This window comes from Vitis riparia, chromosome 15, assembly GCF_004353265.1.
Source record: "Vitis riparia cultivar Riparia Gloire de Montpellier isolate 1030 chromosome 15, EGFV_Vit.rip_1.0, whole genome shotgun sequence".
Classification (NCBI taxonomy): domain Eukaryota; kingdom Viridiplantae; phylum Streptophyta; class Magnoliopsida; order Vitales; family Vitaceae; genus Vitis; species Vitis riparia.
The window spans coordinates 132928-149402 of record NC_048445.1 but is presented as its reverse complement, the minus strand read 5'-3'; the positions used below and the strand labels follow the sequence as shown (position 1 = coordinate 149402).

Here is a 16475-nt window from a genome sequence, read left to right as displayed (position 1 = left end):
AAAATAAATAAATTTATACAAGCCAATATGAATTTGATTCAAATAAGATTATGTTAAACTCAAACCAACAAAAAAAAGTGTCAAATGGTATAAAACTTTATCACTCCTCCATTTGCCCTCTAATTCCAACTCCGAACTCAACCACTTTTTGTAGAGCTTGGGATGTTAGTCTACTCTTAGTTTGGGCACATTTTAAAGAGGGCAGAGTCGAAGCTTGCTCCCCTGCGCCTAATCCATTATTTGTTTTTGAGTTGGATCATGGATGACATTGAGCTCTAGTTTAAGGTGATGTTTGTTTTTTGGCTGAATAGAAAAAGTCAAAATATTTGACTTTTTCTATTAAGGTAAAAGTAACATGTTGACATCATCCAATATAACTAAAGTGAACTTGTTATCAATAGGTTCAATTTAGTTATGTTGAATGATGTCAATAAGTTACTTTTAACTTAATAGAAAAAACCAAATATTTTAACTTTTTCTATTCAGCCAAAAAACAAACACCACCTAAGTTTCTCCACATTTAAGGAGTTGGACTCTTAGCCTGCTTGCCAAAATGTGGCTGAACTCAAAGTAGGCACTAAAGAGCAAGCTCCATAAAATGTGGTTAATGTCTAATAGCACGATTGCCAAATTCACAGTATGCACCTAAGAAACAAGTTAAGAGTCTCCTCCCCAGAATATAACTAAACTTAAGAGGAACATTGAAGGGAAGGCAAGGCACACGAGATAGTAGGCAAGGTTTGTTATGTTGGGCTTGCCTGATCCATGTCTAGGCTGGGCCACTTCGCTTAGACCCAACTTTCCACATGAGCGGCCCAAGCTTACAGCACATTTTTATGGAAGAAACGATGAGCCGATAGGGTACTGGCCTGAGGGTTTGTTGAGAAATTTCACGAGCCATGCAACCACAGCAGTATGGGGAGGAACAGCTGTTGGGGAAGATCCTTTTCCACCAATGGGAAGCGGCCATAAGTTCACAGAATCGCCGGAGGGAGGCTACGGGTCTGCATGTTATATTAGAGGGATGAAGGTTGTAGAAAAATTGGGAGGGAATTTCACTGATGTTAATGATGGTATGCTTACAAAATTTGAGAACCGTCCCATATGCTACACTGTGGGGGGTTCAGGGGTTATGGAATTTTTGTTGGAGGGGCTGGTGGACTTTGTGGATACAGCGGATTATAATTATTTTATGTGTTCATTTCGATGCCGTAGAATTCTCCATATATTATTTTATGATATGAATAATAATAATAATGTTTGTGTACATGATGTTTTTATAATTTTGCTATCTTCCTCTTTAATCACTTCTGTTTCTGTACTCAATAATCAAATTCCTAAAACTAAACCACCCATCCATTGACTTAGATTGTCTAAAAATATATTTTTTTTTAAATAATAATAATTTTTGGAAGAGGTTGGACTGGTTTGATTGATTATGTTAATGTTGTGACATAAACAACTAAGAAAGGGTGCTTACAAACTTTAGAATAAGTTTATATATTTAGTTACATTCATTTACAAGTTGATAAACATAAAAATTATGTGCATTAAAAATGTAGTGATTTTTTTTAGGATAATAGAATGATAATGGATATGTGAATAAAGTTTATTTTAAAAAAAAAAAGATTTTGTGTGATTTTTTTTAGATGTCCTTAATAGTTGAATTTTGTATTTGTTTTATTAAATGAAATTTGAAATGCTAAATATACATTTATATTGAATAAATATCATGATTATATTTCTATAAATGTTAATATTAAATATAAAAAGAAAAATGGAATATATATTCAATTTATATTTCTATAAATGTAACTCCATTATAAGTGGATAAATATTTTTGTAGTCGATTTATCCCGTGCTAGAATTAAGCTTCTTGTTAATATGTGCATTTCCCTCTCTAACAATTATATGAATTACTCAAACAATCCTAATCATTATCTGTTATGATGGTAGAAAAATAATAATTTGTTTGATTGTATGATTTAAAAATAGTTTTTTATTTTTAAAAAACAAAAAATTGTTTTTAAAATTTTTTAATATTGTTTGATTGTTGTTATTTGAAAATAATTTTTAAAAATAAAGTAAAATATAAAATAATTTTTAAAGAATTAGAAATTATTTTCACCAATTTTTAAAAACAAAAGCAAACTATAAACCCATTTACCCATGTTTTTTAAAAAACAAGTTTTAAAAAACATGACTATTTGGGACTTAGATTATTACTATTTAGGGATTTTGAAGAAAAAATATGCAACAATTTAAAACAAAAAAAAAAGGGTGTGAAGTCGTGGATATCCCTTTTGTGGTCTCCTAAAATGAAAATATTCTAAGTGAGCACCCTTTTCAAAGGTCCTATCGACCAATATTCGAGTGGCACTTGTGGCTCTTTTTTCCTTCTATTTACTTTAAATCATTCTACAATTATTTTTAAAAACAATAAATAAAAAATAAGTGAAGAAAACTTAAAATAATTAAAATATATTCTTTGAAAATACCTTATTTTTTAAACGAATTTTAGAAAATTATTTATGCTAAATAAACCTAAAAACATTTTTTTATTTTAAAAAAACAAAAAACTATTTTTAAATATAATTCACAAATAGGTTCATAATGTTTTCTAGAATAAAAGTATGTTTGGAGAATATTCTTAAAAAAAATTATTGGGAAAAGCTCTTAATATTTTCTAAAATAAAGCATGTTTTTGGCCATATGATTTAAAAATGGCTTTTTGTTTTTATTAATAAAAAATTGTTTTTAAAAACTTTTAATACTATTTGACTAATGTTATCTATAAATAATTTTTAAAAATAAAGTGAAATAGAGAATAATTTTTAAAAAATAAGTGGAAATTGTTTTAACAAGTTTTTAAAAACAAAAGGAAAACATGAATCCATGTGATCATGTTTTTCTGAAATTTGTTTTTAAAAAACAATTTTTAAGTTAAAAAATAAAAAATAGTTTTTAAAAACAAATATTAAAAAATATGGTCCGACGAATCCAATTTGTTTAAAAACTTAGACCCTATTTAAAATATTGACAAACATACTTTTGTTATAAACAACATCAAACAACAGTTTTTAAAAATTATTTTCAAAAACAATTTTTAAAAGCAATTAGTAAACATAATTTTAGAATATTTTCAACCTTTTTTATGTTTTCAAATTTTTATAAGTATTTTATTTTAAATTATTCCCCATATTTATATAATTATATTTTAAAATCATTTTTAAAAATAATTAAAATATATTTTTTTAAAATACTCTATTCTTGTGAAATTTTTCAAAAACCCGAACATCAACAACCATGTTTTCTTTTTCATTTTTTTTCTCAAAAACAAAAAATTTTCCCTCACATCCAAATCCAAACACATAATAGATTTTTTCTTTTTCTTTTTCTTTTTCTTTTATCGGTTATTCTAACCCAAATATTCAAAATTATTCAGGAGAAGTTAACACATTGAAATTTTATAATTATCCTCATTTTGAATAAAAATACATTCAAATTCTTGAAACTATGGTTTCAAAATCAAAATAGAGAAGATAAAGGAGATTAGAAGTCAAATTTCATCAATATTTTAATGGAGATTTATTCAAAGTAATATTTTTGGATAAGAAGAAATATTTTTTTTTTTAAATTCATAATTATCCTTATTTTGAACAAAAATACTTTCAAAATAAAACTCCAAGATATAAAATTCAAGCTTATATTCTCCCCACCATTCATTTTAATCTTTGGGTTTTGTGTTTTTCTTTCTTTCTTTTTCCATATATCAGAAATGGTCTTGTTCCTTAGCCAGCCTGAACTCAGCGTGGGTGTTTTTCAGGGAATGTTGCAGGGGATATTAGAAAAAAGAAAGGCAAAGAGACCAAACAAACCACCGTATGGAACTGAATCGAGACGCGTCAAAATTTTGGCATGTAGGAATTGTAGAACCCCCTTCTCCTCTACTTTGACTCACCCTATAGAGAAGGTAATGTCTCTACATTCTTTTACTTTCTTGGTATTTATTTTTTCTGCCATTTATGATTTATTTTATTTTATTTTTAGGTGAATGGCCTCGATGGGGAACCCTATCCAAATTGTTATCATGTTAAAAAAGGGTAAGTTGTTTTTTTTTCTTTCCTTCATTTTTAATTTAAGCTCTCTTTAATTTTCATAAAAGAATAAATTAAAATATATTTAAAATTAATACATTATTTTTGTATATGTTAAAACCAAAAAAATGAGATGAGGAACCCTATCCAAATTGTTATCATTTTAAAGAAGGGTAAGTTGTTTTTTTTTCTTTCCTTCATTTTTAATTTAGGCTTTCTTTAATTTTCATAAAAGAATAAATTAAAATATATTTAAAATTAATACATTATTTTTGTATATGTTAAAACCAAAAAAAAGAGATGGGGAACCCTATCCAAATTGTTATCATGTCAAAGAAGGGTAAGTTGTTTTTTTTTTCTTTCCTTCACTTTTAATTTAGGCTCTCTTTAATTTTCATAAAAGAATAAATTAAAATATATTTAAAATTAATAAATTATTTTTTATATGTTAAAACCAAAAAAATGAGTTTTTTTTTTAATCTTTATTTTAATACCTTACATAGAATACCAAACATAAAAAAAGATTTTTTTTTTTAAAATTGAATATTATGAGATTTTTTTCTCTATTTTTCTTAAAGGTATGTTTGGTTCTAGAAAATATTAAGGAATGAAAAAAAAATTATGTATTTTAAAATTATTTTATATTTATGTAATAAAAGAAAATAAGAGAAATTAGTTTGAAAAAGAATATAAAAATAACTTGTTGATTTTAGATTTATTTTTTATTTTTTTAACCTTTTTCTATTTTTTTCTTATATTTTCCTTCAATTTTTTCCAAAACCAAACATAATTTAATCCATGTTATATTTTCTTTTGGGGAGAATTGAGATAATATTTTTCTCACTATTACATTTGATTTATTATATATATATAGGGCAAATTTGGAGATCCAAGGGCCTAGAAGTTTTCATACTGCCCATCTCTCCAATGGAAAATCAATACTGTTATTGAGAGTGGTCTGCATTCCATGTCGTGTGTTAGCTGGCTTCCAAGTGGTATATATGTTTCTTTTTTGTTATATTTCAATAAATTTAATAAATTATTTTTATATATTGTTTAAATTTTTTGTAATATTTTAAATTTCAAGCAAATAATTTCTTATGTTATTTTAAAAATTCCTTTTAGTTCCATGTGGACCGGAACAATGATGAAGACATAGACATAGACTGGAACAGTGATGAATACTGGAACAGTGATGAATACACAGACTGGAACAGTTCCAGTGATGAAGACACATATTGGAGCAGTTCCAGTGATGAAGACACATATTGGAGCAGTGATGAAGACACAGACTGGAACAATGATGAAGACATAGACCTCGACGTTGGACACTTCATTCTGAATGCAGTGTAAGTTATTTAGGTGTGTTCGATAATAATTTTTTTGAGATAGTTTTAATGAAAATGACTTTTTAAAAAATACTTTTAAAAGAATCACTTCAAATATGTTTTTTATGAAATATTATAATTGATTTTTTAATTTTTTTAGAAGTGTATCCTTAATTTTGTCTAACTTCTAATTTCTTTTTCAAAAACCGTTTTTGCTTAAAAAGTACTTTTAAAAAATATTTTCAAGCCAACTCTTATATATATATATATATATATGCTATTCTCATCTTACTTTGCATTATTTGAAAGTGTATTTATTTGAATGTTTGTTTTTAAAATATATAACTTTTTGTGAAATTTTAGCATACTTGATTTTTTGTAAAATTTTTTATTTAAATAATATTATTTTTAAAAATAGTTTTTAAAATATATTTACAAAAATACAACCCTTTAAATATTAAGATCCTCTCTTCAAAATAGGATTTTTTTTTTTTAAAAAAAAGGATTTTATCATTTTTTTTAAGAATTAAAAAAAAAAAAAAACTTTCCTTAAGCCTTTTACATCTTACAATATATTTGTATTATATTTGATAACAATGATGTTCTTGATTTCAGATTGTCCAATTCCATTCCGTGAGTTCGTGAAGCAATTAGGGAAGTAGTGGAATTCCTTCAATAAATTTTATTTTGCCATTAGCGAAGAAGTAGTGGATTTACTTCAATAAATTTTATTTTGTTTTTGGACTCTTTCTTGATGTGGGAATGGGATTGACTGAAGCATAAATAAATAATCAAATGAGAGGTCCAATGAATGGATTTTATCGCCTCTTCCATTCATTCCAATTTTGCATTTCTCATCTTTTATTTTTATTTTCTTTTATTCTTAAATTTTGCATGTAGCATTGAGTAATTGAAAAAGTGATGCTATATATGTGACATTGGGCATCAATATGCATTTTAAAGAAACTATTGAATTATTATTCTACTATAAAAAAAATATCGATTTATTTAGAGTTGTTTGATAATAATTTTAAAAAATATTTTTAACATTTCTAAAATATCACTCTTAAAATATATTTAATAATGATTTTAAAAAGTGTTTTTAATATTTTTAATATTTAAAAAATAAAAATTTTATTAAAAAAATTGAAAACACTTTCTAAAATCACACTCATTTTTATATTTTTTATTTAAATAAATTAAAAATACATAAATTTTTAATTATATTTAATTTTCTTTTATATTTTCTATAGTAAAACCAAATATAAGAAAACTTAACATTTCTTTCTTTCCTTGATACTTCCTATCAACCAAACCTTAACGTTTTTATTGGAACACTACTTATCAAATATAACCTCTAATAACGTTGTTGCTCACAAAAAGTCCTATTAACTTTAGCATCCATTTCTCCTTCAAGAAAACTAGTAAGAGTGTGTTCCACAGTATCTTCATTCAAATTGCTTTTAGAGAGACCGTTTTCTTTACAAATGTTTCCAGGCAAAGTACTTTTTCAAAAGCGTTTCTTACACTAGAAGTGCTTTCTAAAAGCACTGCTAAAGAGACCCTAATTTGCCTCAACCCATACGCTAGTATGGTAGAGGGAGGCTCTTGCATTGTGATTGTTAGGAGAGACTCTTGCATTGTGAGTGTTAGGAGATTAAGTAGAAGGCCTCATCTTCAAGTCTACATGTAATAAAAATTATAAAATGATCCTGCGCCATATAAAAAAAAAAAACTACAGAAAGTAAGAGGTGATCAAAAGGGCGGTCAGTGGTCGAGCAGGCCAGGCCAGGTCGGAAGCGGACTGCTGGAGAACATCTTCACATTTCTCTCCTCCTATAGAGCCCCCTCCTCCGTCGAGAGGGAATGTCCCTCACAACTCCCTTCACCATCGTAGGGCAAGAAGGGCAAGCACAAGATTATAACCACCTGATGAGGGATTTGCTCATTGTGGACCAAATCAAGAATGGAAGTTAACCATAAGATCAGCTGTCATCATCTACGGCACCAATGTAGGTGAGGTCTGTTCGCCGCACTCTCACAGTCCCTCTAAGCCAGTTAGATGCCCTAAGATTAGCGTGGTCACCACTGCCATCTTCAAATTGATAAATTGTAGTTTTTTTCATTCATACTTTCATTCGTTCATGTACAGAGTATATATAGAGGGTAATCACCATTCTAAGAATGGGAAAGAATGATACAAGGAAATAATGATATAAGGAAATAACAACTAATATCCTAATATCTCAACTTTCCTAATATCTCAATATTCCTAATATCTTAATATTCCTAGTATCTCAATATTCCTAATATCTCAATATTCATAATATCTCAACTTTCCTAATATCTAAACATTCCTAATATCTCAACACTAAATGATATAAGGAAATAATGATATAAGGAAAACATTCCTAATATCTCAACACTCCCCCTCAAGTTGGTGCATAGATGTCACACATGCCCAACTTGTCTAAAAATTTTGAGAACACTTGACTTGAGACAGCTTTGGTAAGAATATCGGTCAATTGATCTTCTGATCGAATCTTAGGCAATTCCACAATCTTATCATCTAACTTTTCCTTAATGAAGAATCTATCCACCTCGACATGCTTTGTACGATCATGTTGTACTGGATTATGAGCAATATCACATGCGGCTTTATTGTCACAAAACAATCGGATTGGTTGCCTAGATAGGTAACCTAAATCCTGTAAGAGGAGTCTTAGCCATAATGCCTCACAAAGTCCTAGAGCCATACCTCTAAATTCCGCTTCTGCACTTGAACGAGCGACAACATTCTGTTTCTTACTTTTCCATGTCACAAGATTACCACCTACAAAGGTAAAGTAACCAGATGTAGATCGCCTATCATCCACTGCACCAGCCCAATCAGCATCAGTATATACTTCTATACTCTGATGATCAACATTTTTTGCGAATAAAATTCCCTTCCCAGGAGCATTCTTCAAATACCTCAAAATACGCATGACTGCATTCATATGTTGTTCTCCAGGATTATGCATGTATTGACTCACTACACTCAATGCATAAGCAAGATCTGGTCTTGTATGAGCTAAGTACATTAATCTCCCCACAAGTCTTTGGTATCTTCCCTTATCGGTTGATACTTGATTAGGCTCAACACACAATTTCAGACCTTCTTCTATTGGTGTATTAATAGGTTGACATCCTGACATTCCAGTCTCCTGTAAAAGATCTAAGGCATACTTTCTTTGAGACAGAAAAATTCCTTCACTTGATCGAGAAACTTCAATCCCAAGAAAGTATTTCAGAGGACCTAGATCTTTCATTTCGAATTCTCTAGATAGATAATTTTGTAGAGCTTTTCTTTCTTCAAGATCATTTCCTGTAACTACCATGTCATCCACATATACGATGAGTGCCGTAATCTTACCATGTTGCTTTTTTAGGAACAAAGTGTGATCTGAATTACTTTGACGATAGCCAAAAGCTCTCATTGACTTTGTGAACCTTCCAAACCATGCTCTCGGGGATTGCTTCAACCCATACAATGACTTCTTCAATTTGCACACCTTCTGACATTGCTTTTCTGACACCATGCATCCTGGTGGAAGATCCATATATACTTCTTCAGATAACTCGCCATGCAAAAAGGCATTTTTCACATCAAATTGTTGTAACGGCCAATCTAGGTTTGCAGCTAAAGACAGTAATACTCGAATTGTGTTGATCTTAGCTACATGTGCAAATGTCTCTGTGTAGTCAATTCCATAAGTTTGAGTGTACCCTTTTGCTACCAGTCTTGCTTTAAATCGTTCAATACTACCATCTGCCTTGTACTTCACAGTATAGATCCAACGACACCCAACTGGCTTCTTTCCTGGTGGACATTCTACGAGTTCCCATGTTTCATTCTTCTGCAATGATTTCATCTCTTCATTCATGGCTGCTTTCCACCTTGGATCAGCTAAGGCTTCCTGCACACTGTTAGGAATAGATACAGTAGATAATTGATTTACAAATGACTTATTTGATTCAGACAAACGATGGGTAGACACATAGTTGCTCATGGGATATTTGACTTTAGTAGACAATTCAGGTTCATATGTGGGTTTAGGAATACCTCTATTATGACGATGTGGTAACCGTTTCATGAATGGATCAGGCTCCAAATTAAGAACACCCTCAACAGACGACGATTGGTTTGGTATTTCAATGAAGACATCTTCGGACCCAAATTGTTGACCACTCATATCCAACTCACCCACTTCTTGGTTCACTAGTTCAGATTGTCCAGATTCATCTTCCTCAAAAATATGATAATCATAATCGAGAGTCTGAATTTCCTTATGGTACTCCCCCTGAAGTTCAGACTCAGATGAAAAATACATTGAATCTTCATGAAACACCACATCCATTGTAATATACATTTGTCGAGTTGGAGGATGGTAACATCGATATCCCTTTTTGTGCAATGCATATCCAACAAACACACATTGCAATGCATGAGAAGTTAACTTGGTGCGTTGGTGCTTGTGTAGATGCACAAATGCCACGCAACCAAAAACACGAGGAGGTAGATTTGGGACGGTTGGGGCAACTACGACATTAGTAAGAGCTTGGAGAGGTGTTTGAAAGTTAATTGAGCTAGAAGGTACCCGATTGATCAAGTATGCGGCAGATGTGATTGCTTCTCCCCAATAAGATATTGGTGTTTTTGCTGCTATCAAGGAAGCACGAACAACCTCTAACAAGTGTCGATTTTTTCGTTCAGCGACTCCATTTTGCTGGGGTGTATTGGAACAAGTAGTCTGATGAATGATGCCATGTCCTTCCAAATACTTTTGAAGATCAGAACTTTGAAGATGGTATCAGAGCCATGGAATTGAAATCCTGGATATTTTGTCGCTATGGTAGTCCGACAGCGATCAACCATCCTAAGACAAGCCCTAATATTGATAAGTCAACCTTCAAATGCACTCACTGCAATAAGACTGGTCCCACCAGTCTGGATATCCCACAATTTCAAAGCAACGACTCTTGGTATGACCAGGAAAACAATAAGGAACCGAGGGTTTGAACCATGGACCTTTAGATCATGTTTAGGCTATCAACACTTTGTTATTAATTATAATAATCGTGATCAACGGAAGAAGGATTCCAAGAAAACCTCGACTGCAATTGTTGCCGAAATAAAAATAGAGGCTAATGTTGCTGAGAAAGCCTCTGCATTGGTAGCCGCTACTGATCATGGTGGTAAGTTTTTAAATACTTTTACACCTGTTATTAATAGTACATGGATAATTGATTCTGGTGCTACAGATCATATGACTTTTGATTCTAGACAGGTTTCACCCCTTAGACCTTCCTCACAAAAAATTGTTTCCACAGCCAATGGTAACACAACCCCAGTTATTGGGGAAGGATCCTTAACTCTTACTGATACTTTGAATTTGGATTCTGTTTTAGTTGTTCCATCTTTAGATTACAATCTTTTGTCAGTTTCTCAAATCACTACAGCCTTATCTTGTATTGTCATTTTTTGGCCTGAATTTTGTGTGATTAAGGACATCCAAACAAGACAGACGATTGGTTGTGGTATTAAACGGGGAAAACTCTATTACTTGGACTTGCAGTCAAAGGATTCAAATAAGTTGCAACAAGCCTTGATGGCAGATGGATCTGAGGGGGAGAAGAAAAAGTCTGAAATTTGGTTGTGGCATCGACGTCTGGGACATGCTTCCTTTGGTTATTTAAAAAAATTGTTTCCTAGTTTGTTTGCAAAGAGTGATATTTCTAGTTTCCGTTGTGATATTTGTGAATTGGCTAAAAGTCATCGTGCTTCGTTTCCGTTAATTTTGAATAAAAGTCTGTTTCTTTTTATGGTTATACATTCTGATGTTTGGGGCCCATCCAAAGTCCCAACTTTGAGTGGCTCACGTTGGTTTGTTACTTTTATTGATGATTGTACCAGAATGACATGGTTATGCTTGATGAAGACCAAAGATGAAGTGAACTTGTTGTTTCAAAAATTTCATAAAATGATTGAAACTCAATACAATGCAAAGGTTCGGGTTTTGCGTAGTGATAATGGTGGAGAATATCAAAGCTCTGATACCATCTTCAAATTGATAAATTGTAGTTTTTTCATTCATACTTTCATTCGTTCATGTACAGAGTATATATAGAGGGTAATCACCATTCTAAGAATGGGAAAGAATGATACAAGGAAATAATGATATAAGGAAATAACAACTAATATCCTAATATCTCAACTTTCCTAATATCTCAATATTCCTAATATCTTAATATTCCTAGTATCTCAATATTCCTAATATCTCAATATTCATAATATCTCAACTTTCCTAATATCTAAACATTCCTAATATCTCAACACTAAATGATATAAGGAAATAATGATATAAGGAAAACATTCCTAATATCTCAACATGCCAATCACAGCAGTGTTACCTGAAGATGGTCCGGCCCCTGCCCCGTCTTCCAATTGCCTCCATGGATCAATTTCTATATCGTGGTCCTGCTGCAACGGCATATTCTTTAGTTTCCCAGGTCGCACCAAAGAACTGGAATTCCTTTTGAGACTGGTTTGTATTTCCAGGGTGGAATGCAGGAAATGAGAGGCTCGGTCGAAGTGAAGCAAGGGCGGCGGAGGAGACAGATGGTGGCTGGCAAGAGATGGAACACCCGCCAGAAGGGACAAGAATTGGCATTGCAGCTTGGATACGCCAGCGGATGCAATTGCATGCAATCCAAGTCATTCTGCACTATAAATAAGATATGTAGAGAGACCATTCAGCATTCTTCCTTTTTTTGCCTTAAGATTTGAAGGTTGAACTAAAAAGTTCGTGCACACAAAGTGTTCGAAAAAGGAAGGGAGAAAAACAAAACTATACAAGAAATCGGGCAATTCCCTATGGTTAAACAATTGTCATCGAGAGAATTTAAGGGTATGCTCATTAACAATGAAATGATGTCAAATAGTATGTCAACAAAGAATCGAATAAATTCTCTGCTCCCTCACGATCAAATCCAGAAAATTCCTTGATAGATTCAGTGGTTGACTTTGAGGCAGGCTTCGACTTCAGCCAATTCGGCTGACAACTGCTCAACAAACCATGGAGAACCAACAACAGCCGATCAAAGAGACTTTCACCAGATAAATCAAGAGAAGCAGCAGTAGAAGCCTCCATCAGTGACTCTGTCTCCCTCTTTGAGGGAGGACTCTGCGTGGAATAAAGGGAGAGATAAGTATTACTGAGGCAAGACTTTGCCTCATGTTTCGTGATTGCTCCCTGACCAAGGACAATAAATTGTTTAAATGCTTGTCCTTTGTAATTTTACGCTGAAGGTACTTCACAATTTGAAGAAATGGCCAAACACAACCACACATGCATAAACCAATTTGTGTTGTTCCACATCGAATAGGGGAGAAAGTTCCTAGTGCTATATATGTAGAGTTCATCTTAATCAAGTAGACGCATTTTAAAGCCGTGAGGATCCCTTTGGATCCAAAGTGGACAATATTTACATGGTTGGGAGCGGGTCGTTACACAATTACTTCAAAAAAAAAAAAAAATCCATTTGTTAGCCAATAACTTGTAGGTGACCTACAAGAAAAATCAGCAGATTTGCATAGGTTTGTAACATATGACTAGGTTATTAGTGGATCAAAAAGGCCAAAGCAAGCTTATACAGCAAGAATGAGTTATCTGTGACCAACATACATGGGAACAATTTCCAGTAAAACCAAACAAGCCACAAGACATAAAGTGTTTCCGATAAAACACACACAATATTCAATGAATTGCACTGAGAGAAGCTTTAACGGGTTAGCATATAATTACCCTTCTGCACAAATGATAGGAAGCAATCTTAGGAGGAACTGCAACCCCAGTGCCATGGAAGCTCGCAATGCTGCAGGGGAGGGTGGTGCAGAATCAGCTACTCCAGTTGGTCGCCTAGCTAAACCAGGATTACCACCTCTCATACCTTTCCTTTTATTGCCTTTGTTTGCAGGACCTTCAACTCCAGAAAGAACAGCTCCTGCCTGCTTAGTTGTCCCACGAGTAACTGTATTTATTTGTTGTTCAATAATATGCCTCTGCTTGATCAAATCACTTGCAAAGGCATTGCGTGAATCGTCAGAGCTTTGATCTATGCAAGGAAGAACCAATTCAACAAGAGCTCTCTCAGTTGCATGCTGTTGGCTGACATTGAAACCTTCAAAGTTAGACATTTGGGTAGAACCCTTTTCCATATCTTTTGGAGTCTGTACCTTCTTCTACAACCTCCCCTTCTTCAAGGGAAGTGACTTCGAATTTCTTCTTATCTCCCTTGGTGGCAACTGGATCCAAACTAGAATAAGACCAACCCTATGGCTTCCAAAACTGGACCTTAGTGGAGAGACCTTTACTCTCAGCAATATTAATAAGTCGTTGTCTAATGGATTTCCTTCCAAATAGAACATCTTGACCTACCAAAAATCCATTTAGCTTGCAACAACGTTGAATCTTCCAAGGACCTCCCAAACAAGTGCACCACCTCTGAGAAAAGGGTTGCGGCATAAGGCCAGACAAGTAACCTTGTCAGAATGATCAGAATGAAGTTGTTCTCATTCTTAGAAGCCACAGTTTTTTCAGGGTTGGGTGAGATAGAGTGAATAGCCTCTGCTAAGGACACATCATGGTTGTTGAGTTTTTCAACAAGGGCTTGTTCATTTAGCAAAAGCCTGAGCTCAACCCATTGCCAATGAAATTTTGCAGGTTGCAGGGTATCCAAAATATGCACTAGCTTATCCAGAAGCTTGGTCTCATTTTCTGCATATGGAACTTTCGATTCAGCATGTTCAGAAACCCAATTTACATCATCTTGTGTGAATAAAGTGTTTGGCATTTGGCAATCAATGATGGCATTCAGGAAAAGCCTTGCACGTAGATGAACAAAGGTCATAGCTCTCAAGTGCAGATCTGGACCATTCAATTCTAACATGGCTGCAAACTCAGAATCACTAGCATCTACAGCTACAAGATCATAGAAACCGTGAGTGTCTCTCATACACACATCCAGAAAAGGCAGATGCTTTATGGCATCGCTTATGGCCATTGTTAAAGATTGATACAATTGGTGGATGTCCTCACGGTTTGTGATGTTAGCATTAAGAATAAATGGCCTCCATACAACAAATGAAAATATTGAATATGCAGGCGGAAATACTAAATTAAGAGGGAGTGTTCGTTGCATCCTTGATAGACCTACTATAGATGGTTCACCCATGAGATCCACAACTAATCCATCACAAACAGTTTTGCAGTTCCCAATCAGCAGCCTAAACCAATGCACACAAACTTCAACTGAATTATCCACCTTAAAAGCCCCAAGTGACCTGGGATTCCCATTCGACTTGGATCGTGTACTTCGTATAAATTGAATAACATCCAGGCCCTCCTTTAACCTGAAGACAGTTACCATCCTCTCCAAGCTAATGACTCCATGAATAACTGGCCCAATAACAAGTGCTGACGCAGCAGCTAAAATATTGGTAGCTCTCCCAAGTTTGGCAGAGTTATTCAGAATTTCATTTGACACGGATGCATTGGAATCATGAATTTCAGGAGACAACTGAAACTGACTACAAGGAGCCTTTACAAGAGCAAAAGTTATAGCAAAAGCAAACGAAGCTTCTACTGCAAGTGCTATCTCAAATACACGGCTTTATCGCTCTCCAAGAGCTTTCTTAAGTAAGCATAGTGTCACGGACTTAATCTTTTCCTAAGCTCGTGCGGTACTTAGACAAGTCAAGACACTTGATCTTGTTAAGTCAGCCTGACTCCCCATGCTTAGCTTGCTAGGCTAAGATGCTCACAACTCGAAAGCTTTAGAAGTCGTGGTAGGCAACTCTTAAAGAATGAAAACTTTTATTACTCAAGGAAGCCTTTACAAGTGCTTTGAGAACTCACTTGCTTGGTGTCTTGGCCAAATGAGCCCCTCCCCTCCCTCCCCTAAAATTTATAGGCACCAATGGAACTCTCTAGAACCTTGGAGGGTTCCTTACAATTCAAGAACATTCTAGATCTTCCTACACTAATCTATGTACAAGTCTATGTACATGAGGCTTTTAGAATTCTCTAGAAAGCCCTGAACTCCTCTCATGCCTTCCACCAGGGTGTAGAGATGTGGAGACTTCTCTAGACATTTCTAGAAGCTTCTACACTCTTCCCACTAATGGCTAAGTGTAGGAGTCTCCAGAAGCTTCCTGGGCTCTATATAAACCCATTGGAAGGCTCATTTGAAACATCATGTGACACTCTCCCCCACCTGAGTTGCAGACGTCCTCGTCACACCTTCTGCCCGGAACTACTCAATTTGCTCTTGGAATTGCCATAGTGCATCTACTGGCTCCCAGCTAGCCTCGCTCTCTAGTAGTCCCTTCCATTTCACTAAGTACTCCGTAGCAGGAGGCACACCTCATCTCTTGATGACTTGGTCTACAATGATGTGTTCTACCTCCTTGTCATAGGAGGTCACGACTGTTGTAGGTGCCCTCTTAGACAACCCTCGACTTGGATCATTCTTGTCTTCGTGATATGGTTTCAAGTAACTCACATGGAAGACAGGATGGATCTTCAACCTTGGTGGTAACTCAACTTTATAGGACACCTTGGCGACCTTCCTAAGTATAGGGAATGGTCCTTCATACCTCCTTACAAGGCCTTTATGCATTGGCCTTAACGATTTGAATTGTTGAGGAAGGAGCTTGACAAGTACCATATCTCCAGCCTTGTACTCCGTGTGACATCGCTTCTTGTCAGCCCACTTCTTAATCTTCCTAGTGACCCTGTCCAAGTATGAGCATGCTATGTCAGCTTGCTCGTGCCATCCTTTTGCGAACTTGAAAGCCATCGGACTTCTTCCCATATAGCCTATCGTTAATGTGTGAGGAGTTAAGGGTTGCTGCCCAATGGCTAGCTCGAACGGGCTCTTATTGGTTGCCTCACTCCTTTGCAAGTTGTATGAGAACTAGGCTATATCTAACAACTTAGCCCAATCC

The 16475-nt window shown here is 34.1% G+C and overlaps 1 protein-coding gene and 1 pseudogene across 1 annotated transcript; one reads left to right on the top strand and one right to left on the bottom strand.

The window, feature by feature from the left end:
- The first annotated feature begins 3730 nt into the window (after positions 1 to 3730).
- Positions 3731 to 6217, top strand: LOC117932545. The gene is made up of 5 exons (XM_034853819.1): positions 3731 to 3973; positions 4051 to 4103; positions 4972 to 5092; positions 5223 to 5446; positions 6041 to 6217. Exons 1-5 carry the CDS (start codon positions 3779 to 3781, stop codon positions 6060 to 6062), a joined length of 615 nt encoding a protein of 204 aa, XP_034709710.1. The 5' UTR covers positions 3731 to 3778; the 3' UTR covers positions 6063 to 6217.
- Positions 6218 to 6856: 639 nt separating this feature from the next.
- On the bottom strand, positions 6857 to 16327 carry LOC117932519 (annotated as a pseudogene).
- Positions 16328 to 16475: the final 148 nt, after the last annotated feature.

Bases quoted from the DNA above. Each gene is read 5' to 3' on its own strand.
- LOC117932545 (XM_034853819.1), top strand. From the start codon at position 3,779: ATGGTCTTGTTCCTTAGCCAGCCTGAACTCAGCGTGGGTGTTTTTCAG. The intron at 3,974-4,050 runs GTAATGTCTCTA...TTTTATTTTTAG, and splicing joins TGACTCACCCTATAGAGAAG to GTGAATGGCCTCGATGGGGA. The intron at 5,447-6,040 runs GTAAGTTATTTA...TCTTGATTTCAG, and splicing joins CACTTCATTCTGAATGCAGT to ATTGTCCAATTCCATTCCGT.